Source organism: Pyxicephalus adspersus, chromosome 3 (genome assembly GCF_032062135.1).
Source record: "Pyxicephalus adspersus chromosome 3, UCB_Pads_2.0, whole genome shotgun sequence".
In the NCBI taxonomy this organism is placed as follows: Eukaryota; Metazoa; Chordata; class Amphibia; order Anura; family Pyxicephalidae; genus Pyxicephalus; species Pyxicephalus adspersus.
The window spans coordinates 91,634,890-91,660,069 of record NC_092860.1 but is presented as its reverse complement, the minus strand read 5'-3'; the positions used below and the strand labels follow the sequence as shown (position 1 = coordinate 91,660,069).

Here is a 25,180-nt window from a genome sequence, read left to right as displayed (position 1 = left end):
GGGCTTAGAATACCTGCAGCAACTTTTACAAGCATGAAAAAGGTAAGCTTAGGGTTTAGCATTAAATCAATGTGTGCTCAGTTCACGTAAAGAGATCTGCAGTAGCAAGTTCTACTAATTCAGGTCAGATGCAGTGTAATTCTTCTCAGAAATGGTTTTCCAGGTTATAGTTGTTCTTGTTATACTCAAACAAGTACATAGCATCTATGTTACACAGTACATATTCTACTGAAACAGACTTTATATTATTTTGTCCTCTTGTGTTGTCAAAAAACAAAAAATGAAACACTGTATACCCGGCATGTACTAAATCTTGTTTTTTTAAGTAGGTGAATATTTTTGGTTTTCAAACAAAATAGACACTCAGAACTGACTGCACTGTTTTTTCATCTCTAATTCAGGTGTTGGCAACAGCTTTGTTTTTATTGCTTTACTTGATGGATGTTTTATTTGTGTTTTTATTGGCCATAAAATGTAGCATGTGTACCAAGTGTTGATTGCAAACATGTTTATTGTTTTGTTGCTGCTGTCATATTCAATACCTCTGGTCAAGAAACGTCTGTTGAGGCATAATGTGTGTGTTTGTGCTCATAGATTACCATGGTAAAGACCCCCAAAGTTGCATCATACAATACAACAAAGTTATACACAAAATATGATCCTGGAAATTAAATACATTTCTAGATATGTTTTTTTATTTTATTCTCTAATTTCTTTAAAACTCTCTCCTTGATTTAAAAATCTTCTACACAATTAAAGGGGTGATGATTTCATAAAAGATCAACTGGTTATAACTGATCTGACCTTTGAAACATAATCTTCACACAAAAACTGTTGTAATTATCATTGAAATGGTTGGTTAAATTCTTCTATAGAGGCAGTTTTATGAATCTTCAAGATACTGTCCTTATAGCCATCTTTGAATTTTAAAAGAACCACAGTTTGAGTATCCAGCACCATGAGTCCTGATTGTTTATTTGCTAGCTGCCCCAAGAGTGCAGACTAAATAAACATTTTACCTTTGTAACTTAGTGTACATGTGTTGTTTCTGGTTTCTTCTAGTATATTGACACTGCTGATTGAGACAATTTTTATGTAGTTTAAGTACATGATTTCTGATACCAGAACAGTTCAGGTATATCCCTATGCAATATGTCTATGCAAACTTTTTTTTTGGAAGCAACTGTAACCATTGTAACATTTCTCCACATCTTGAATTCATTTTGACTTTCTGTCCCAGTCACAATCCAGTGCATATATTTAGACCACTAGGTGGCAGCACGCACCCGCACACTAGTAGCACATGTAAAACCAGGAAGGAACCAAAAAGTGGACAGATTACTTTAGAGTTCCAGGGATGAAAGTTATGGTGGTTTAGGTAATCTAATATTCCACTTTCAATGATATTTCCTCCTGGCAAAGTAGAACTGGTAGGTCAGCTTTGAAATGTTTAGAATTTCTCTGCAACCTCGTTGACAACTAGTAGCCTTATATATATATATATCGGCTGGGGCTTACCAAAATGAGTAGGGACAAACTAAGACAGGAGGCTGGAATTCATGCAAGAATATCACCTAATCAAATTATTACGGATCCTGTATTGCAGTGTTTCTCAATCAGAGTTCTGTGGAGCCTTGGGGTTCCTCCAGAGGTTGCTCTGGGTTTCCTTGAGTAATAAGTGACTCTCAGGTCAGTTTAAATGATACCAATTATCGATTTGGCTATCTGTAATGGTGGTATTCTTCCCACTGATCACCATGCCAATGTACTTTGAGCTGTGGATATAGTAATTACATTATCTATTAGAAGGGGTTATCTGAAGACATTAAAGTTATTTCAAGGGTTCCCTCCATGTTAAAGGGTTGAGAAACCTTACATTAAAGCCAATTTATATGTGGATATTTTTCCTTTATTTAAATGGAGATTTAAGTGGTCCATCAAAAACAACAATGACATTGGTTGGGGCAATATATAATACTACCTGGATTGTTTGAACAAATGTATCAAAAGTTTTCCTTTGTGGATCCTTTTCCTTTGTTCCATCACTGGCATTTGCATTCTTGCCTAGTCTTCTCCCTGATTTATCATCTTTAGCCATCTTAATTAGCTTGTCCTAGGGATGAAAACTCCGCTAGCTATGTTATTTTGTTATGTTGAACTGCATTTAAGATTACAATACATGTTACCTAAATTAATCTATACTGTTTTATGGAAATGAACACTAACCTGCTTGGATGGTTCCAGAACCTGCCTCAACATTGGCCAGTTTTCTGTTCCCTTAACTTATGATCTTTAAACATTGATTGCTGTAAATGTATTCATTCTTCTAGCTTTTTTGTAAGAATTTTTGACTTTTATCAGATACCCTGTGTGTCTACTATTTTGATATAGGTATATTGTTGGTTGTGGTTTGTGTTTTCTTTATCAATGATTGTTTCCTTTATATTTTATAGCCTTTTATTAGAAGATGGAGAAAGTTTTGGTCAGGGTAGAGACAGAAGTTTCCTCCTGGATGACACAACTGTAACTTTATCATTGTGCCAGTTACTAAATGTAAGAGTCCTTTATTTTGTAAAATGAATTTTTGAAGTTGATGTCACTCCTGATAACTAATCAAAGTGTTGTTAAAGTGTAAGCGAACACTAAAAATGAACTTTTTTGTTTCTCTTTGTCATAAAGATTCCACTAAAGCTGTTTTATCTGATCTAAAAATGCAAACATTACTTGTTAATCCTGCCAGAAATTCACAGAGCCTGTGAATTTGCTATGCATTCCAAACAGATGTCAGATACAGGGAACAACCTTTGACATACAGGGAACATCCTTTGACATGAGCTCCAAACCTGTTATTTGAAGCCTGTTTTCAGGATGACACCTCTTCTAATTTATGGGGGTTACATCTAAAAGTAGTCACATATCTGACCCACCTTATATTCCCTTACTACTATCTAAGCTCTGTGTGTAGCTGTACACCAAGCTCTGTAATATATTGAAACATAATAATGTGTCTCTTTGACTATAGTTCCCTTGTGTTGTGAATTTTCACCTTCCCTATGCTGTACTTTGATTATATCAAACATTGAAAATCCAGTATTCATGTGCAGACTACCAGCTGAGTTAGTGATTTATTAGAGAAGGAAGTATCAGTTGGTACTTTTCACTTTATTATTAAGTGTATAAATAATATTAGCTTGCTCTAATACACATACATCTTGCCTGAGAATAATGACTGCAAAAACTAGTACAGTGATTTCTTTTTATGTTGTTTTCTAAATGCAGATGTTCGTGCTTTAGTGATCTGTGTTTTATTTGTACTTTCCAATCCTTTAGAGATTAAAAGATGTGCCTGGGGAAGCGTTTTATCCCTTACTGGGAGAAGAGTGAGTATGACATTGAGTTTTTTTCCCCCAAAACTGTAACTGCTTTATTAAATCAGATGTGTAAAAAGAGCAGTGACATGAGTTCACTCCGAACATATGTTCATTTTTATGTTTTCTTACCTTTTCATCATTCCCACGGGGAGAAAACTCATCAAATTACTTATACATTTATGCCACCTGATACATATGGTGTTCAATTTGAGTGACCTGAAAAGCAGTGAAAATTAAAGAACTGCTGAGAAAAAAAGGGCAGTGACATGTTAATGTCACACTGATCATCTTTGTTAATAAACGACACTCTGGAGAGTAGGATGATTTAGACAAGGATGGGCTAGAGCAGTTATTGGCATTAAGCTGCAGTGAGGCACATCATGTCAGTACCAGATGGAGTCTGCACTTATGTAACTAGCTTGTAATGTCTTCTTTTCTCTCTCTTCACTTTACAGCCAATCAAATGTCCCTCATTCTGGTAGTAATACTGAACTCTCTACATCCACTCTTCCTCTCATTATTAGAGAGAGGGATACAGAATATCAGCTCAACAGGATTGTTTTATTTGACAGGCTACTTAAGGTAAGTACAAGAATTATCTTAATATTAATATGCTTCCTAAAACACATCTATATAGGCCTGTACTCTAAGCAAAAATCCAGGCAATTTAAACCAAGCAGATCATTTAAATCACAGTATTCTACCCAGATATTTTTTAAGCTGGTTGAGAAAACCCGTAACAGGGTGGCAGCCCAGGTATTATGACTCAACTGTTCAGTAACTAACCAAAAACAGTAGTAGTAGTTCCTGAAAAGTGCCGGGTGGTTCACCCCACTAAAGGCGGCTAGGGAGAACACTACAAATATATTTTTGTGTCAAAACAATCAGTAGATTCAGGCATAGGTGAAGGTAGCCAAAGTTGTATACGCATGTCAAGCTGAGCTTGGCTTCACTTTTTTTGACTCCTATTACAGTCCAAATTTACCATATTTAAAGATTGTGATATAGCTACATTGTTGCTGTATATCTGTAGTATGTGAGGCACTGCTGCATCTGATTACTACACTGCTGATAACCTGGAGTACGATTTGACAACATTGCTACAGTGCTGCTCATCAAAACAAAATCTGTACCTGAGAATCTGCACTGCATGCATCTCCTGCACTTTAATTTTTGCTAGAAGTGTGCAGGAGCCTGTTTGGAAATTGAGGACCTTTTACTTTTGACCATAATAATATTGGTTCAATGGGCCTGATTTATTAAAGCTCTCCAAGGCTGAGAAGATACACTCTTATCAGTGTAGATGGGTGATCCAGCAAACCTGTAATGAATCTAGTCCAGGATTTAAAACATTTGCTAGCAAATAGCAAATGACTGCTGAAATCCATTCTAGGTTTGCTAGATCACCCAGCTTTTCTGATGAAAGTGTATCTTCTCCAGTCTTGAAGAGCTTTATTAAATCAGGCTCAATGAGCTTAACAGACAGTAATAACCATAGTCACAAACTTGTTAAAGTGTATGATATCTTGTTTTAAATGTATCATTTATAAATGGTAAACAAATCTAAAGATAATTATTAATTAAAAAAATTATATTTTTGTTTTCCAAGGCGTATCCATACAAGAAAAATCTGATTTGGAAAGAAGCAAGAGTTGATATTCCTCCACTTTTGAGAGGTTTAACTTGGGCAGCCCTGCTTGGGGTAGAGGTAATGTTCTTGAAATTGTAAAATGTTTGCTTACTCCTTATTCTCTTTAAGGTCTATGTTAAATACAATGAATGTGACTTTCACCAAAGATTCTTCAGTGGTGAATCAGTCACTGCCCTATAGCACAATACAACACAATAGGCTTGCTGGATTTACCTTCCTTATGTGCAGGAAATGTGATGCTCACAAGTATGTAAATTTGCCAATCTGAAGGAAATAATAAGTAACTAGACAGGTTAGAAAATCTGCCTCACATACTGTTACCTTTCTAAACAGCAACCACTAATACCATCTACTTTTCCCTACTTCATCGCCCCTTATCCAGTCATCCAGTCCAATAATTATCAGAGCTGATCTGTCATCTTAAGTGCATATCTGCAGTACCTTTTAGATATTATGAGCCTGATTTTTTAAAGGTCTCCGAAACTGCAGTAGATAGAACATCACTGTTGAACCTGGATGATCCAGCTAACATGGAATGTATTTGGACAATAATTGAAATAAAGCCAGCCCTGTGTCCTGAGAATATTTGTATTATGCATTAAATCTTAGAAAATAACAAGTTTTATGTCCATTTTATGTATATTTACATTTTATGTGCTGCAAAATACTATACAGTGTGTATCAGATTTCTAAGTAAAGAATGATTTTTTGAATATTGTTTTTATTTTGCATTCATCATTTATAGGGTGCTATTCAGGAAAAATATGACGCCACAGATAAGGACACCCCTATACCTACAGATCGTCAGGTATTTTTGTTTTGTTTTCTCTTCTATAAATCACTTTCAATGATTAACAAAAAGATAATCCATAAATTATCTCTTTGTAGTATTTCAATACTAGTCCTGCTTTTGGTATTACAAACTAAAATTCCATACTTTCTGGTCATTCTAGGAACATACACTGTTTGAACTGTTAATGAAGATACCAAGGCTCTTTGAGAATCTCCTAAAATGAGCTTAGTTATTTAAGCATTAAAAAGTAAAAGTCAAAGAACATGCTGCACAGCATGTCTGCTGTTACAATTCTTCTGTGGGCTTCTCAAAAAGTCTGTTTCCCTTTTTTTTTTTTTTTTTTTAGAGCTGCCAGCTGCCATTATCACGTGCTGTGACTGGGTCTCAAAAGCCAAAAATACTACTTCTGGGAATTGACATCAGGATTACATTTTGCCAACTGTGATTAATATGCCCAATTAGACTGCCAGGATTTTTTTTCTGTAAACAGTAGTCAATATGTAAAGGGGGATTCCTAGAATTCCCTACTCTCTCTAAGCATTCATCTGCTTCTGAAATTAGCTTGCTGCCCCTCATAGAAGTCCAAAGAGACTGTAGTCAAATTTCAGGCTGTGTGCCATAAGGAATATGGCATTACTATCAATGATTTTAGGTTTACTACACTGGAAATGTCATCTTTTTTGTAATACATGCAAAGAGCTGTACAGCTTTTAAAGGTAGCAGGGAAATATAATATGCCTTTTTTTCAAGTATAGGAGTGATCAGGTTAATAAAAAAGACAGACCATGCTCATTTATAAGTTTGTCTGGAGAGGAAAGGTTTTTTTTTCATCTGAACTTGATTTCATCTGAAACATGATTTTCATGTCACTTGTACCAACACTGACTGGTAAAACCTGACATTGCTGTACAGCCTACACAGTAACATACAAATACTGTATCTGTTGCTTTTTTTCTTTTCTAAGAATAAGGGGATACTTCCATATAACCACCAGTAAAAGTTAAACTTCCCAGGCAGGTTTGGATTTGTTAAGGGAAGTTCTTAGTAGAACCATTTTGAAAGTCAAATCAAGCGATTCTTTGGTAGCCAATATATTTTTAATTTAATTATAATTGTAATTAAGTCCACTAAACATTGTAAACAATTGTAATAAGTGGGTCTCATTATTTAAAATAGTTTTGTGAAACCTTTTTTCAGATCACCATAAATTGTAAGTAGTCCATAATTTGCTAGTTGAGTCTTTTGTATATAGTAGTGTTTCTTTTATTGTTTTTTTTAGATAGAAGTTGATATCCCACGTTGCCATCAGTATGATGAGCTGCTCTCCTCACCTGAAGGACATGCAAAGTTTCGAAGGGTGCTGAAAGCTTGGGTTGTGTCACATCCTAACCTAGTCTACTGGCAGGGTGAGTTACTTTACAGATTATTTTGCTGCTGTATGTAATGTGTGTTTTCATCTCAAAATTAGTATATTGGAAGGTAGAAATATTTAACATATTATTTTCCCATTATATATATTGTGTTTCGTTCACCAAACATAGAACACCAGGATGAATTACTCTACTCATCCGGTTTCTTTCATGTGTATTGTGTGTCTTCCACACAGTTTTATCTTATTGCCACAAATCTGCTTAACAATTTTGGATTTGTGATTTGTACAGTATGAACAATAAGCAAAAACAAACACAGGAATATTCTTCAGAGTTCTTTGTCTATGGAAAAAAGCAAATTCCCACAAGAATATTGAGCAGAACTGAGGGATTAGCACAAGTCATGAGACCATTATGATCTATGCAGACCAAGCTGCCTATAGGGAAATGAGAACATGCTTTACATTGGGATGTCTGAACAGTAGCATGTTATAATTCAGTAAATGTTCTTAAAGTAAAAATATGCATTTTTCATTTTAATTTACATAACAAAAGTATAATATTAAAATTTTAGAATTTTTAAAATTAAAATTATACATTTTAGATACTGATTGAATGAGGAGGTTTAAAACCTCTATCAGGTTATTTCTTGCTCTGTGACCCTCTGAAAAGCTTTTCCTATATACCTCCTGTGCTGGAGAAAATACAGGAAGTGAGAAGAAATTTCATCAAAGTGAATGGAATTCCTACCTTAGCTGGTTAACACAGGAACAGGTGTCCCAGTTAGTTTCCTCCTCTTTCTCTCTGTTGACAATATAATACTTCCAGATTTCTCTTCTTTTACTGTCTTTGTTAAAGTCACCACGGTGGCACTTCAAGGGCTGCGTACATGTGTTAGACTTTTGTTGTTGGAAAGGGATCTTTCACTATCCGTTCCAACGTCAAAAGACTGAAAGATGCATGAATGAGCGCTGTACATACAGTGCCTCAATAATCCGCCAGAACAGATCCATAAACGACATCAGACAAGCGCTGTACACACGTCACATCTGATACTAGCCCTGAAGCGATAATCACACAAGAGTCATCTGACGTGTGTATGTAGCCTAAGTATCTCTAGTGATGACACAGACAGCGATAAAAACTTTATTCAGGGTCTAACTCGAAAACTAAACTACTAAAACGAAAAAAAAAATTTTTAAGTTAGGTTAGGTAGATAAACTTTAGGACTGAAAGGTAATTATTGCACTTCACCTTTAATTAGTGTCTTTTTTCATGTTTATTTGAAATGGACCTAAACTGTAGGAACTATGCCCGAAGAAGGCCAGAAAAGAACCTAGTTATCAGCATTACCTAGTTATCAGCATTACTTATCGGTTCTTGTCTCCTTTAATATTTTACTATGTCATGATTTAAATTATGTTTCTGTGTGGATGCAGCCATCCTTTCAGAGGAACAAAGCTTTGCTGACCAATAAAAGACTAGTTAAATAGCAGGTTCAGCTACTTCACCAGCAAGTTAAACAGTGAGTAGCAAAGTAGTGATATCACATATCTCATGAGTATAGCATTCCCTGGCCCAGCGCCCTAGATTATTCTGTACTGAAGATATACAGCTATGAGGCTCAATGCATGTGATGACCACTGCTAGTTTTCAGGGGAAATTTAAAACAAAAGGTAAGTTTGTTAGGGAATAAATATAATGTCAGGCATAATAAGCATAATGTCTAGACATTCCCTAACCCATAGAAAATCATTTAACTTGCTTAGTTTTTGATAGAACAGAAACTGTAGAAATTCTCAGATTTGTATTGCTACCATATATGCAGAAAGTAGATTAAAGCTTTCTAAAAGAGACATAATATATAGTAGAGTGGAACATGTTTGAAACCTATTTCAGGTCCTTATTGTTTCGAGGATTGTTTCTCTTTATTTCCTGTCCTGGTTACACCCTTTGTGTTGAAGTGTCACTTGGACAGAAAGAGAGGGAAAATTCTCTCACTAAATTCTTTCCCTGCTCTCTACAAAAAAAAGTATATTGTCTGAACTTAGGCTTTAACCTGCATTCCGTTCAGTGTTTGATGAATTGTGGTTTTGATTTCCTGATAAAACAAGTATATAGAGAATATACCCTTTAATGCAGTGCTCTTTATATTGCCAGGCTTGGATTCTTTATGTGCGCCATTCCTCTACTTGAACTTTAACAATGAAGGTAAGGGTCTGGTACTTTTAAATGAGTGTGTAATAATTTGTTCTCTGATAATGGCTATGTTTTAAATTGGGTTTTTTTGTAGCACTGATAGTTGTCTATTTATTTGTGCACTCAATCAACAGTGGTGTCTGGCCACCCATGCAGGGTCTTCCACACTTCATGCATCTTTATTCAAACTTAGAAAAACACATCGTCCTCACTAATGTATCTGTTCAAACAAAGTTCAGCTGCTTTGAATACCATGTGATGGTTGAAGTCAAATGCTTTATGACATGTTAATGTCCCAGATTTTTATATATATATATATATATATATATATATATAGATATATATAGTTAAGTCAAAAGATTCCATATTAAAACCTCTAATATGCTTTACAGGTCTATAACAATGTTAATAGCATCTTGTGCAGTCAAGCCCAGGATTTCATTGACAGCCAGGGGAAAGTTTTTATTAAAGCTGTATTGCATATTCCACACATATTAAATGAAGATGAACGACACTGTGACAAAATCACTGATAGTTGATGAAATTGGGATATATTAGTAAAAATTTATTTGAAGGCGTTGGAGATGATAGAGATTTAGCAGATGCAGTGTACATTCTGCAAAGGTGAGTTCATATTGATTGTTTATACTATGGTCTGCTAGTCTTCACAGGCAGTGCTGGGTCACCTTTTTCTAACAGAAAGAGCATGCATTTTGAGGGTTTATTCAGTAAAGAAGTACAAGAGCAGTGATGTGTGAAACCCCTTAGTGACTTGTTACTTTAAATTGTTGATTGCCAAGTTAGTGTGTGCCTTGCTGGTGCACTTGATCACTTAGTCACTTGATCCGTTCTTGCTCAGTTATGTGTGTGTGTGTGTTTACTGGCTATAGCTTAGAACACACTTTTAATGTCACTGGATTTGTTTTTTTGAGTTGTGTGCATGCATTGATGGCCAATGGTTAGAGCAGTTCCTCCTGAGCTGTGTGTGTGCGGCCAGCAACTGAAGTGAGAGCTACTGATCTGTTTTTTTCTCCAGGTCTGTAACTCATAAAGTTTAAAGCTAATAGGTTAGTAGGCAACCCCCATTTTCAGCAAACATTTTTTTTAGGAACACCATATTTAAAGAAAAACTAAGTAAGTATCAATTAATAGGATTTGTGCACACTACACTCTCTTCTATGGCTCCCAACCAGAGGTTCTTAGGTTTAAAATCAAGGAGCTGACATGCTTCTACTCTCAATGCACCACTATACAGCCCATTGGTTGTCAAGGAATTCTCTGTAGGCTTCCGTGACTCTGACCACAAGTTCTGGTTTACTGATGAGCAGTAGTGTGGTGTGAAATTCTGATGTATTTTAAAAATGCAAAAACAATTGATTGTTTTAACCCATATCTGTATAGGACACAATGTAACGTTTTTTTATATTAGAGGAATTATTTAAAGAAAGTTAAGGTACTATAGCTACTGCAAGTACAGACACTTCCTAAACTTTGTTTAAAGCTGAAACTTTTTTAAAATAAAACTTTAAAATAAACCTTTTAAAAAACAAAAAAAGTTTTAGCTTTAGATACACTTTAGGCAGTTTAGGACAAATGTTAAAATTTAATTTTGAATTAAAAAATCAGCTATGACTTAGAACCTACCCCACTGGATATTATTTGTAAAACCTTTGTACTTTGTAGTTGTCAGCAAGGCTGATAAAGATGATTGTACCAGAAATTTATAGGAAAACATAGTAGTACCAGGAGAAATGAAACATGAAGACTAAGATGCTAAATCTCTGCTACTATAGTTAGTGTAACATGGCTCTAAGGCTAGCCATACATGAATCAATTTTAGTTGACTTATTTAAGTAAGAGGTTTCAAAAATCTGTTGCATACTTACATGTTTGGTGAAAATTTTCTAAGCTAACCAATCAAGGTTTTAAAATTCTACACTTCATATTGTTCGTTGTTGGTGGATTGAATTTCAGAAAAAACAACCCCTTTAAAGCCACATTAGGGCTTTATAATACAGATCACAGTTATGAATTGGCTTGTGGTTGGTCGTGTTCTTGTGGCGTTAAAAATGATATACTTTATTTTGTTTTTTTTTAGCTTTGGCATATGCCTGCATGTGTGCTTTCATACCAAAATACCTCTATAACTTCTTCTTGAAAGATAATTCACATGTCATCCAAGGTAAGTATTTGGCAAAATTTTAAATATACTCCCTAAACTTTCAACCAAAGATAGGTATGTTTTTGCTGTTTTAATCATGCTTTGTTTTTATCGAGTATAATGTTGGGTATGATTTCAGCCATTGGGAGTACACAAGACACAAGTACAAGGTAAATTGTTGAAATTTTTAGAAATTAGGGGAACTTCTTAGACCATATTTAGTCACTGCAGCATTTTGTGAAGATTGCTGTAGTAAAGTTTTTTTCAACAAGCCTCGTCTTGCCCCGCAGGATATCTACTCTTAGAAAATTATCACCAAAATAAGTTTTCCCATTTTAAGGTTTACCCTCTCCTTCTTTTTTATGACAACTTAAACATTTTTTTACCACTATCTACCATGGTGACGGTGGTCACAGAACCAATAAAGAGGTTTGTAGCAGTAAAAACTAACATACAGCGGGGGAAATAATTATTGAACACATCAACAATCTCAGTAAATATATTTCTAATGGGGCCATTGACATGAAATTTACAGCAGATGTCGGTAACAACCATGGAATAAGTATTGAACATATGAAAAAAAGGAGGTGCAAAAAGGTATGGAATGCCAAGAAACCTGCTGAAATATGTCAGTATTTAGAAAACATTCCATCCCTTTATCAGTGCAAATTGAGCTTGTTTAGTCCTAATTGATGGCCTATAAAAAGGTTTCTCATTACCAAGGTATCACACAAGAAGCATCTCATGTTGGGTAAAAAGAAAGAACTTTCTCAAGCTTTTTGCAACCTTATTGTTGCAGAACATACTGATAGCATTAGAAGTATTTCTAAGTTTCTGAATGTTTCAGTGGGCACCGTTTGGGCCATCAAACCAATAATTATGAGGCAGGAACATGGATGTGAACATGATGTAATATTTCTTTTTGACTAAAGAGTAGTGTTGGTCGAATATCTCACTATTCCATTCGACAGCTACTCTATCTAATGGTGAGATATTGTTCGGGTGATCGAATGCCGAACTAGAACACCATTGAAGTCAATGGTGGAAGAATTGGGGTCATTATTAGGGACTCTTAAGGGCTGCAATAGCAATCAGATTGCTCTTGCAGCCCTTTACTAGCTGTATGTGTTTTTGGATAGAGTTTTTCTATTTAGGAACACACTTTGACAAATATAGCGTTATTAAAGTAAAAAACAAGTTTCTAAAATTAAAATGAAAACAAGTGGGAAAATATTTTTTGTTGTATATGGAAATTGTATAATTGAAAATTATGGTAAAGGTTTCATCTAGCAGTATCTGCAGTTTGAGCATGAGCTTGATAAAAATTCATACATGACAACTAAAGGTTTGCTAATTCTTCACTGTGAAGCAGTTTACCCCAAGATCAAATACACATTTCCATTTCTGAATCTGTCTCCTGGTTGGTTTAACCTCCTTTTTCGTGTATAGATAAATGTAACTTTGATATATTCAGTTATAATATTAGACTGAATACTGTATCTGGTGTGTTTTATTGTTTGCTCTTCAAAACCCTTGCCTGTAAATTTGTTGTCATTTCAGAGTACCTGACAGTGTTCTCCCAAATGATAGCATTTCATGACCCAGAGCTGAGCAATCATCTCAATGAAATTGGCTTTATTCCAGATGTAAGTACCAAAAGTTATTTAAAATGTACATTAACTGGGGCAAATATTAAACTGAAAATCATGCTGACTGCAAAATAACTTTTACATACAAACACATTTTAAACAAATGTCTTTCGAGAGATATGTTATCTTATAATAAAATACATTTCTACATATAGGTTTGTTTTAATGTTATGTAAGAAATTAATCTAAAAGGTAAGGACTTGTGACTTATTTTATACCCATTAACTAAAATGTTTTTTACAGAGCATCTGTTCCTAAATTAGATGTGCACTTTCCAATCAGATCTGCTTTCACCAGGCCTTGTTCATCAGGAGTGAATTATATGTTATTGGAGCTGTGGGCTTGCACTCCATATCCACTGATTGCAAAAAAAAAATTGCTGCAATTTTGTTACTTGTTTTTAAATCTTTTTTCCTGATCCTGATTCTGACACAAGCTTAAAAAGTATTGAGTATAATCAATTCTCCTGGTGTAATCAGAAGTCAAGTGAATTTTACTGATTTGCGGTACAGCTGTGGCTGTTAATATATGGAACTCTTTAGACATGGTTTTTTACATGGCCACTCTTTATTAGCCTATAACACATTGTGGTAAATACTAGATATCCAATGTGCCTTAAAAATATTGTGCAGGGTTAAAAGTTTTTAAAACTTTTTTCATTGGGTTTAGTAAATATTAAGTATGGCAAACTTCTTTTGAAGGTACAGCAAGTGTCTGCATTTCATCAACCGATTTATGATACCAAAGTTTCCTATATCTGGTCAGACATATACATGACATGATTTCCCTGCCATAATCCTTACACAAGATGTCCAGGTTTCTCTGTAGCTTAATTCTAAATGATTTTTACAGGTTGGTCCCTGGTTGTCTCTTGACTGTATTTGTGGTCACAATGGGCCTGATTTAATAAAGCTTTTCAAGCATCCTGGAGAGGAAACACTCTCATCAGTGAAGCTGGGTGATCCAGCAAACCTGAAGGATTGAAAAAATATTTTCTAACAAATAGCAAATGACTTTTAAGAAATCCATTCCAGGTTTACTGGATCACCCAGCTTCACTGATAAGTGTATACTCTCCAGCCTTAGGTTTATTAAAACAGGCTCAGGCTCTTGTATTGCACCACTGTCTGCAGATAATTTATAAGTTCTCCCATATGTTTAGTTGAGATTATGCTAGGCACTGGGATTTTCCCCCAAATATTCTCTAGACTATATAAAGTCAAGAAAAATGGAAGAAACGCAGATTGTCCTTATACCTTTGTAGAGACGTTGGCAAGTCCATCTCTGTAAATGTTTTACAGAGTATTTAATATGTTCTCAGAATTGTATGATAAAAGTTTGTGATATTAAGTATACTTTGAAGATTCTTGAAGTCATTACTGATGGGCATTCTGTGTGCTGGGTGCACTAAAACTTCTGGCTACTTTGATCTACAAAACTTATAGAATCATAAACAACTAAGCAACTAATTGTGTAATTTGTGCTTGTGATATTGGCCCTTAAAAAAAATATTAAATTAACGTTCTGCTTTTCGTATAGCTTTTATGCTTTTCTCATACTCAATAGAATTATTCAGTTCACGTCCAAGTTTTTTGTTGTTGTTGTAAAGCAAGTTTTTATTGAGTAACGAAACAAAGAAGTAACACGCACAAATCAAACGTGAGGCATGTACACACAAAGAATAAAACAGACAGTGTACCAACTATATTGCATAGACCACATATACAATCTAGCAAAATATAAAAAGTATAAAAGTAATATACAAAAATATAAAGGTAAAGGAGAGGGAGTACATTCTAGCCAGACACCCCAAATCATTTTAAATCTTCCCAGGAGATCAGAGCATAAAAAAAATCAAAAGCATAAACTATCTTCCTTTATAGTAAATGGTATGAGGATAGGGAGACATCCTTTGGAACCAAAGTTGTAGTTCAAGCTAAAACTAAAAATGTATGTAAAAGGGTACATTGCGGAGCAGTATAAGTTATGGGTTTAAACAGTTCCCGGTGGTGGAAAGTGGAAATGGGCAGCCCATCAAATCATGGTAAAATTTGAGAGTATTCTCCCAAAACTGATTTATGATGGTGATATTCCATATAAGATACAATAGAGCCTGAGGACCCACAAATTTGGGTCAGGAAACAAGGAATATGTAATCTACAGTTGGTTAGATAGGTAATAAGAACTATGAAAGTTTGTATCTGTATTTCCTTAACATTGAAGGACACTTTAAAACAGTGCTTTTTTACCTTTTTAACATGGAGGAAAGCTTGAAATAACTTTCAGGTCTTGGGGAACCCCTGCTATCTCACAGTACATTAGTGTGGGGGTCATTAAAAAGAATTCATCTTACATTGCTGGACAGTGCTTTTCTGCAATGATTTTTCTACACCTCAAGCTCCTACAAAATAATGTGTGGAACCAGATAGTCTTTCCATATGGGCAAGAAGCTCCCCTACCTTGTTTCCCTGTTCATGAAAAAAATGCTTAGCAAAGAAAAGCAAAAAAAACTTTACTTTGCATTCTACTTGACTAGTCAAGGTTATTATGCTGTTGTAACATATCAAGAAGACACTGGTCTGATCAGAAGGACAGGTGACATATGCATCCCTAGCACCTGAAAACCATATCCCATAATGCCGAGTTAACCTGTATGGAGTCTGACTAGTATGGATTACCCTGAAAAAAGTCACAGGCAATACACCTTAAAAACCCCTAGACAAGAAAAGGATCATTAGAATTTAATTTCAAATTTAAAAATATGTGGCCAAAACAAACCAAGGTCTAAATCTTGTGTTAAGCGCAAAAAATGTCATTTTCTAAAGGCATACAGAGGGGGGTTCATCCAGCCCAGCATCACGAAAGAAAAGACAGTGATTGGAAGTACGTCAAGGGGAAGCAGAATGACTGCTGTACATTGGGATGCAAGCATTACCAATCCTCAGTCAGCACCAGTTTAAAAATCATTCCCACAGTGGGGAGGGAGTAGTAGCAGAATTAGCTGAACCAGGGAAAATAACAAAATTAGATAACCTGTGCAGGCCAGAAAAGATCACACTTTTGAAATCTCAAGCATAAAAAAAAAATTGCATGTGGGTGCTGACTCATACCTGATGGGTAACTGAAGTAGAATGGGGAGGGGAGAGGTAAATGGCAAGAATAGTCACATGTTTAAAGGTAATTTTGCCATTTTAAAAAACAAAACTAAACAAAAATAAAAGAGGTTTAAGGCAGCCAAATTAACAGAGCGCCCATCTAAAACAGATACCCTCTTAGAGTATTGAGAAAACATGACATGATAGGCCCTGCCAACCCTATGCAAAGTGTATAATCCAATACTATAGATCACTTGATTTTATCAATGAGGCTATGGTTGTTCCAACTCAGCACCCCCAGCTCTTTATCTCTTGTCAAAAGAGAAAGTATATTAAAATATAATATTGTACACAAGCAATTAAAGAAAGTCTTTCTGTCATCCCTTTTTACACCATGCACATCTGCCAGTGATGTTTGTGTTCTGAATTTCAACTACACATTACATCTATATTACTGTAAAAAAAAAAAGCACTTAACTAGTACAATTATTCATGCTGGGCCCACTGGGACACTTCACAAGGTCTCAGTGCTAAAGATTGTCATTCAGTGTGCCAATGACTGGGAGAGCAGACAAAGGCTTTGATCTCTGTCTGCTAAGTCCAGCAAGTCAGCAGCCATCTATTTAGATCTGATATCTCATTTTACTGTATGCTTTGGCCCCTCAAATAGCTGTAAAGCTCTCTTAATGAACTTGTCTGTGCAAAGAAAGTAAACTAGATGTAATAAAGCGCATCAAATAATGTAGAGGCACGCACATGGATACAGATAACATACATATTCCTCAGAGCCACAAACTACACCCTTGTGCCCATCAGAGATTTTAAAATTCATGCACATACATACTTTTTCTTTTTTTATATGAAATAGTTCACAACAGTAAATTTTACAAGTTAAGGTACATTTGTTTTAATTCAGTAGGGTTTAATCTTTCAGATAAAATACAGCTTTAAAGCAGAACTAAACCCTTTTTTTTAAATTGTGATCGGGCAGGTGCTTTTGCTTTTTTCAATACACTCACTTGTCCCCATTCTGTTGCAGAGTGCTGTTCTCTTCTTTTATTTCTTTTTCTTGTTTCAATCCTTGGCCATCCTGATTGGCTGGGCCAGAATGATATAACTCCTATGAAGGTACGCAGGAGTTTTTTCAGCCCTGGCAGCTGCAAGCGATGACAGGAAGTGCTGTGTATCCTGGCTTTCTATGCCGAGCTGTGCATGTGCAGCTAAGTGATTTTTGAAAGCTAAAGAGAACTGTTTAGGGAACAATAGCTAATAACATAGCTTTGTGTTTGAAGAACACTCGTATACTTGTACCTTGTGCTTCTAGTCTTCAGATGCCAGTCTTCAGCCTCTGACGTTTGTATTTCCAGTACACCCAGTGACCCCAAATCCGCTCCCAGTTCACATATCTATAAACCCAGTGCCCTCAGTTACTCCTAAATCATTCTTAGTTCACTTGTCAGATTTAACCCCAAGTCTGCTCCCAGTCCATGTGCCTTTTATTGCACTCCTGTACACCTGTGTGACACCTGCAGCTCCATTCAGCTTCCTATATGCTAACGTAATTTTTTGATGGTACGCCTCTTAGTGGATACGGACCCTTTTCAGTAACAGTAGGAAAACCATACCCTCCTAACAAGTGGTATAAAGGTCTTGATGGTCTTGACATGAACTATTTGTCTTTCCAGAAGACCAGAGAAAAACAACATGAGTACCTTACAATACATTTGTTTTATTTGTAGAAGAAAATCTTATAGGATGCTCTAGTATATATACCACAAGCACAGTTATGTATTTACCAGACCTAAGGAGTAAATAATAAATAATAGTAAATAATAAATATATTAGATCACATCTCTTGTGCCTAAAAAAAAAATATTGCACCTTGTTGGTAGGGCCTACATTATAAATGTCAAAGCAATGGTCACATGGCCTACACTAGAGGAATATTGATAATTCAGATGCAAAATAGGCAGCTTAGAGTAGTAATGTGTTTTGTATACCTACAGTGGTGTGATTCAAATAACAAATCCAATACTTTACCTTTACTGTGTATTACACACATAATTGAAGGTTATTGTTAACTGTACTCACTACATTCTGTATATTGGATATTACAACTGCTGCTTACATTTGGAAAGAAACTTCAGTTATGTACTGCCTTCTCTATGTTGTTTAATCGCTAGCAATTCTTTATTCTCTTATAAAAGAGACCCCCTTCCAAATTCAAGGATTACCTACTGGTTTTGTCTAAGGGATTATAAGAAAAGGGGATGTAAAATTACCTCATTCTACGTTTCCATAGGCTTTCTCGCTTTCATGCTACTGGGCCTCTGAAGTCTGTTTGGTTGCTTTGCACTCTCAGCTGGGTGCAGTTTTGATGTCATCTCGTACAATTCTGGATCAGCAGTTCTGCTATTTACAAGAGGATGCTGTCAGTGTATGGGACGGTGTAAAACAGTATTACAATCTGGCATACCATGCATTAAAAACCTTCCTATTGCCCATATAATTATCCAACCTGTCTTGGTTCCAAAGTGTTGTCATCTGTGTGAAAAAAATCCCCCAATCCTCAGAATAGTTTGTGTTGCTAGTATCTGCAGTGCCTGGTTAGGTCATATACTTTGAGCATGACAAGTGCCCTTTCCCACCAAACAATATTATACAGTGTGCGATTAGGTCTATTAGTATTGTATTATTATTTATGCAAAGCAAATAGGTAGAGGTACAAAGAGAAATTGAAAAATATGTGAGAAGGAAGATAAGGTAAAAGAGGTCAGAGAAAATTATTTTGGGAAGGATGAGAGGTGAAGCGGTCCATGTGTTTAGCTACAGCTGGTTACTGAAGGTTCAGTAGATATAAAACTTCAGACCAGATTCAGGTGGCATGTACTGGGAATTCTGTGGCATCTATACTTCTGGGAATCCAGGAACTCTGTCCAATGAACTCATGTTCCACTAACAGCGCCCTTTTTACTGGATTGATAATTTGTGATTTCGTTGACCTATGATTGGAAAGGGTCTACCAGTTCTTGCAGCGTTGAAGTAATATTGTGGTGCAATTAAAAGAATACCAGTTCAGTTAGAATATGCCAGTCAGAAAAATCGGAATAATTTTGAATGTGTAAACTGTGTCTCAAAAGGATCTTAATAATGGTAGGGATCAGCAAATGTGCTGAAGCTATTACATTTCCAACACGGGTTGGGAACAACATTAGTATTCTTATCTTCTGGATTAGGAGATACCACCTTATAGCCCAATTCCTAAAATCAACTACTATCAAAGGACTTGTGAGTGAAAATCTAGTGCTGTTGAATTGAGGTAAATACAGTACGCAACTCAGATTCCAAGGCCCACAAGAATGAAGGAACATAATCACCAAAAGTACCAAGTGGTACATTTGAGCAGAAAGAAAAGAAAAGAGAGAGTGTGACGAGCCATCCCTCTGCCCATACAAAGTGACTCTAACATCATCAGAGAGAACATTAATCAGTTCCTGACCACTTGGAGAAAGGTTGTGCAAACATTAGGCAGTTGGAGAGCTTTCCAATAGTCCAAAGGAAAGGGAGCCAAAGAAAAACAGTCACCACAAGGCAAACCAATTGCTTTACTTGATGCACTGTTTATGGTCCGCATGGTGACACAAATCAGTTACTCTGGGCAATAAGCTGCAAGGTAATTGATAGATCCAGAACTCCAAAAACAGTGAAACCCTGGCAATCTCCAGTTTATACAAGGACTGTTTGCACTACATAAAAATAAAATGATAAAAGTAATACATTTTCCAAAAAAAGAACCTGCTAAATCAGCTGGGCGCATACATATTTTTGTAACTGTAGATCTACACCATGTTATAACTTCAACAGCTTCATTGGATTGATTTTGTAGCTAGTTACAAACACTTTAAATGTCGTAAATAACTGTCAAGATTATTTCTGAAGGCATGATTCAAATCCTGAACTGTTTATTTGGGAAGCAGTGATTGGAGGATGGCTTCATTGATGGCTTCATTGAGGATGGCCAGGATGGCTTCATTGAAGCTTTAAAAGATATTTTTTCAGGTCAGGTGGTTTAGTCTTACTGTGTTTTAGATGACATTTTTTATAATGGTGGCCCTTAAGCAGCTACTTCACTTTTTTCTAAATTTGGGCAGAAATTCCCAGAATTCAAAGAACAAACACCTCAAATCCTTTGTTAATGCGCATGCTGATTTGTGGATGTGATGTGAAATATAATTTTCAGCTTTACTTTATATATCTACCGTGAAGTTAACGGACATTATCACAGCTTCATAGTAATGTGATCTCACATATGTTATTGCAATTCAACTTGTCATGGATTGTGTGCAACCTGCTGCAACAGAAAATGCCCTAATATAAAGGAGATTGTTTTCCGCTCAAACAAGATGGCCTGTGTCCGGTCATGGCAACATATCAGCAAGCTGATAATAGGACCTAAACCTGATTTTCGTGCTTGAGCAGTAATCCAGTATCAGTAAAACCTGATTAATCTTTCATCACCCGAACGCAGTGTCTCGCTGCAGGAAGGATTGCGTTTCCTGGCAACCTTCCACTCGCTCAGGGTCAGTCAAAACCTCTCAGAATGTTGAATGTTTCTTAAGCCACCAACACCCTGAATGCTGTAGGCTGACCTATAGATTTGCTAGAAAGGCAGTACTGCCTCAAATGCATTTTCTGCTATATAATGCAAAGTAAAAACACCACATGTTCAGATATAATGAAGTAGGATTATTTTTAAAACTTGCCCTTGCAAAAAAAAGTGATATTTCAGATTTTGAATGGTTGGCTTATCCTTTAGTCTCTAGTAGCAATATTTTTGCCAGTATTTGAAGTCTCCCTTAACCTGGTTCCACATATATTTTTTGTTGTACCTAATTGAAAATTCAGCATAAAATTACCCTACCATTTAGCTTCAGAATGGCTGGTGCATAATAAAATATTTGGCCCCTGATGTCTTTAGCAGGGTAAAAATGTCAGCATGGCTTTAACTTTAATAGCAGTGTATTTGGCCTTTAAAAGACCCTGTTGCAATTTTGAACATAACAAAACTGTGGATAAAATGATAGAAAAATCTGAAAGGAGAATGCTTACTTTCAGTGTTTTCCTTTTCATAAATATTACTGTATATATTTATTTATATTAATATATAAAATATTTATTTTTATTCATCTGCATTTTTGCCATCCAAATGCCTCCCTAAACTTGCATTCAATCACTTGTGTTTATATACATATATGTTATACATTATATATATGAGCTTTTGCTTCACGTTTATAGGTGTTTTTGAAGCCAGGAAATTGTTCATGAGTTGAAAAATACACAGCCTTTTCAGGCATTTAAACAGCTTAACAAATACCTGTAAATGCCTGTACAGCATTTTTTGCCTAAAAAACAATCCTGGACGCCTGGCTGTGGAGACCACTTGGGGAAGAATCAATACATTAGCACAATTACAGATATCCCTCCCTACTGACTATTCATTCTAACTACTGTATATCCAATAAATAACAAAAAAAAGTGTTTACAGTATCAATTTGTGCATGTTAGATATTTTGAGCAGTTTACCCACTGTTCCTCATTGTCTAGAGTTAAGTCCAAAATGTTGAGTACTCATACCATAAGTATAGGCATGCATTGGTTGGTTATATATAAATATATAATAACATATTGGGATATGTATGGCTGGGTATAGACGTGATTTCAAAATTTTATCTCTAATTTTACCTAGAAAAAGGGATAAGGGCCTGAATAAGGCTATAGGGAAGAGTGAGGCTGCAGATTTGCAGCTCTTCATTTGGGATTCAGGCCAGGTCTTAGAAAGAATGAGTGAGTCTGGTATTCCGTCCCTCTTCCAGGCCAGAAATTGAGGATGGCTGGAAGGCACCTGGCTGATGATAAAAGGGTGTGTTTCTTTGTGACATTGGGCAGTTGGAGCTTGAGGCCAGGTTTGGTTCATGCAGAAAGTCTGTGAAGCCTGTGAGCTAGGAGAAGTTTGCCCACAGTTTAGTTCTGGTGGACCAGCAACTGTCGAGGCAGGGTGCCAGAGAGTGCCAGGAGGCTGGATTTTGTGCGAGGGAAAGCATGGATGTTTATGTTCTGTGCATGTTTAGTGTAAAAAAAAGTGCGCATATCTATACAAACATGCTTTTATTGCTAATTGCTCACATTATGCATATATATAGATTTTGCAGTCATCTTTATCAGAGAAGGTAATCATTTTTAGTTGAGTGCTATTCCTCTTTACGTAGCTCTAGTAAGAGAAATTTGATGTGTAAAATTAAATCGGGGAATTGGACGATAGAATAAAATAAAAACAATTCTGATAGCATTGTTGTACAGTTCAGGAAAGAGTAGAGTATGATTATGAGTGTACCGCATCATATAATACACCAGGTTCAGTCCGTAGATATTTTATGAGTCACCAGTGAGCAGAACAGCCTTTTATCCCTTGGGGATGTGCTCTCATTTATGTTCTATCACCAGGGCTGCAGGCTGCTGGGCAGAAACACAGACCACTGAGGCTAAGCAGATCCTAATTAATTTTCTGTCTGGATATCCACTCTCCCATTTTATAACAAAAATAAATGTAAAATTAACAGCCGTGGTTTTTGTGTGATTTCATTTTACATTCTGTTCTGTTTTTTATGTATTATTTTTTGTCTGTTGGATGCAGCCACTGTTCTTTTTAATGTATAACACATCTGATATTAAAACACAATAATGTGTTTTAATTTAACAACTACAATATAAGCCAAAAGATACACACATACATACCAAGACCAGGGCACTTAGGGGCATTGCTGCACTGTGTACCAAGTTGCCCCCATGTCTAGGCACTGACAAACTTTAAGATATTTAAGATGACCTTAGCCATCCTGTAAATTGGCAGTGGCACATGTGAGTATAAAGCCTCTTTTTTTAGATTTGGCTCTGTGAATTTTTTTAGAACAGTTGACATAATACTGACTAATACTGAATAAATGATAATGACTCATATATAGAAACAACTCATATATAGATGTGAACAGCATATAAAAAACAGCATAATACATATTTTTTAATGTATTTTTTTCAGCTGTTCAGTTTTGTTCAAGCCCCTGTGAATGTTCTTTTGGGTGAAATATATGTACAGAAGAGCATTGTGGGCTCTGATGTCACATACTGCACTCTTTACAAAGAAGACAGAAGTTGCACATATTATTGATATTGCATTGGTTGTAATGCATTATTATTGTTCTGGGTAATACTTGCTCTGTTTGAGTTTCTTTTATTTGCATGAGTTTATATCCTAGAATATTCTTCTGAACCTATCAAGCAGTCTAGCACGAGTAGAAGTTATTACCAGCTGTGTTCATGTTCCTCAGAAATAAGCATCATCTCTTCAGTTAATCTATGCAAAAAACAAATGATATAAAAATTAGGTTCTTTATTTGAGGAAACAGTAGTAAGTAAGGGGGTAATGCTATGAAGCGTTTTGATTGGAGATAAAGTCATTTGTCTCATTATCATTGTTTGGGTAACATTCTTTAAAGTTGTTTCTGATCTTTTAGTATGTAGTGTGTAGTTTAGTATGTGTCCCCTATTTGCTAACTGGATCTCCAGTAAAAAGAAAATGTATGTTTCTTTTTATAAATTTCAGATGTTTCAGGGTATGTATACTGACCCTGTAGCCATTTTTATACTAGGACATCTATAAATACATTTCTATTCACTATGGAACACCATTAATGTATGCAAAAACTAGTAATGAAACATAAATTATGGCAAATGTCAGTGAACATTAATGTATTAAGTATTTATTAGAAACTTTCAAAAGTATTCTGGTGATATATATAGTTTTTGCAATTTCCATTTCCACCAGTGTAATTGCGTGACATGGTCTGTGACAAAATAATGGAGCCTGCATGAAAGCCTATCATCATTTACATGCATGTGATGCAAGGTAATCTCTATCCACATCCCTTGGTATATTAGTCATTGCTAATACTGCAGGGGATGGGGTTTGTATTAATAAAAGATGTTTACATGAACCAATCATATTTAATTATTTTGATATATGAAACTTAAAGGCGAACTTTAGGTTGCTGTTGCTTCTTATAGTTTTCTCATAGTAGTCAATATACTGTCATATTAATTAACATTTTATGTTTTAGATTTGTGTTAGTTTTTATATCTGTTGTATATAGTCTCTATAGCAGTGTTTCTGAATCAGGTCAGTGTTTCTCTCAGGTCAGTTAAATGACAGTTAGATGATGTGTAAGGGTGAGATTCTTCCCAATGGCCAACAATGTAAAAGGCATTTTTACTGACCACCACACTAAAATACTGGATATAGTAATTATGCCAGGGGATCCCTGAAGACTTGAAAGGTATTTCAAGGCGTTTACCCATGTTATAAGGTGATTGCTGCTCTATTGTGAGCTTGTTTGGGTAAGGAGCTTTTTACCTTTGGTGTTATAGTTTGTACAGGATTTCCTCATAAGTACCCTGTTTCCCCGAAAATAAGACCTACCCCGAAAGTAAGACCTAGCACTACTTTGTAAACCTGCCCTAATATAAGACCTACCCCGAAAATAAGACCTACCCCGAAAGTAAGACCTAGCACTATTTTGTAAACCTGCCCTAATATAAGACCTACCCCGAAAATAAGACCTAGGAGAAAAAGAAAATAAAAGCATACATACCGGTAAATTAAAAAAAAGTACTCACCGAGACAGCTCCAGATATCTGATCCTGCGTGTGTGTCCTTTATGCTGGCTGCAGTGTGTGTGTCTTTGATGCTGGCTGCAGGGCGTGTCTATTCCTGAGCCAAACTGAAAGTAAAAAGCCTGCACACGTGCCCCCGCGATTCTGAACAAGGAAGCAAGCTGCTGA

At 35.7% G+C, this 25,180-nt stretch overlaps 1 protein-coding gene across 2 annotated transcripts in view; it reads left to right on the top strand.

The window, feature by feature from the left end:
• Positions 1 to 25,180, top strand: part of TBCK (TBC1 domain containing kinase) — a 128,983-nt gene that overhangs the window by 39,057 nt on the left and 64,746 nt on the right. For both annotated transcript variants that reach the window (XM_072405674.1, XM_072405673.1), the window contains exons 12-20: positions 2,454 to 2,553; positions 3,331 to 3,380; positions 3,827 to 3,953; positions 4,981 to 5,079; positions 5,768 to 5,830; positions 7,095 to 7,221; positions 9,346 to 9,396; positions 11,483 to 11,566; positions 13,106 to 13,191. In XM_072405674.1, the coding sequence (XP_072261775.1) occupies positions 2,454 to 2,553; positions 3,331 to 3,380; positions 3,827 to 3,953; positions 4,981 to 5,079; positions 5,768 to 5,830; positions 7,095 to 7,221; positions 9,346 to 9,396; positions 11,483 to 11,566; positions 13,106 to 13,191 (787 nt within the window). The remainder of the gene's footprint in view (positions 1 to 2,453; positions 2,554 to 3,330; positions 3,381 to 3,826; positions 3,954 to 4,980; positions 5,080 to 5,767; positions 5,831 to 7,094; positions 7,222 to 9,345; positions 9,397 to 11,482; positions 11,567 to 13,105; positions 13,192 to 25,180) is intronic.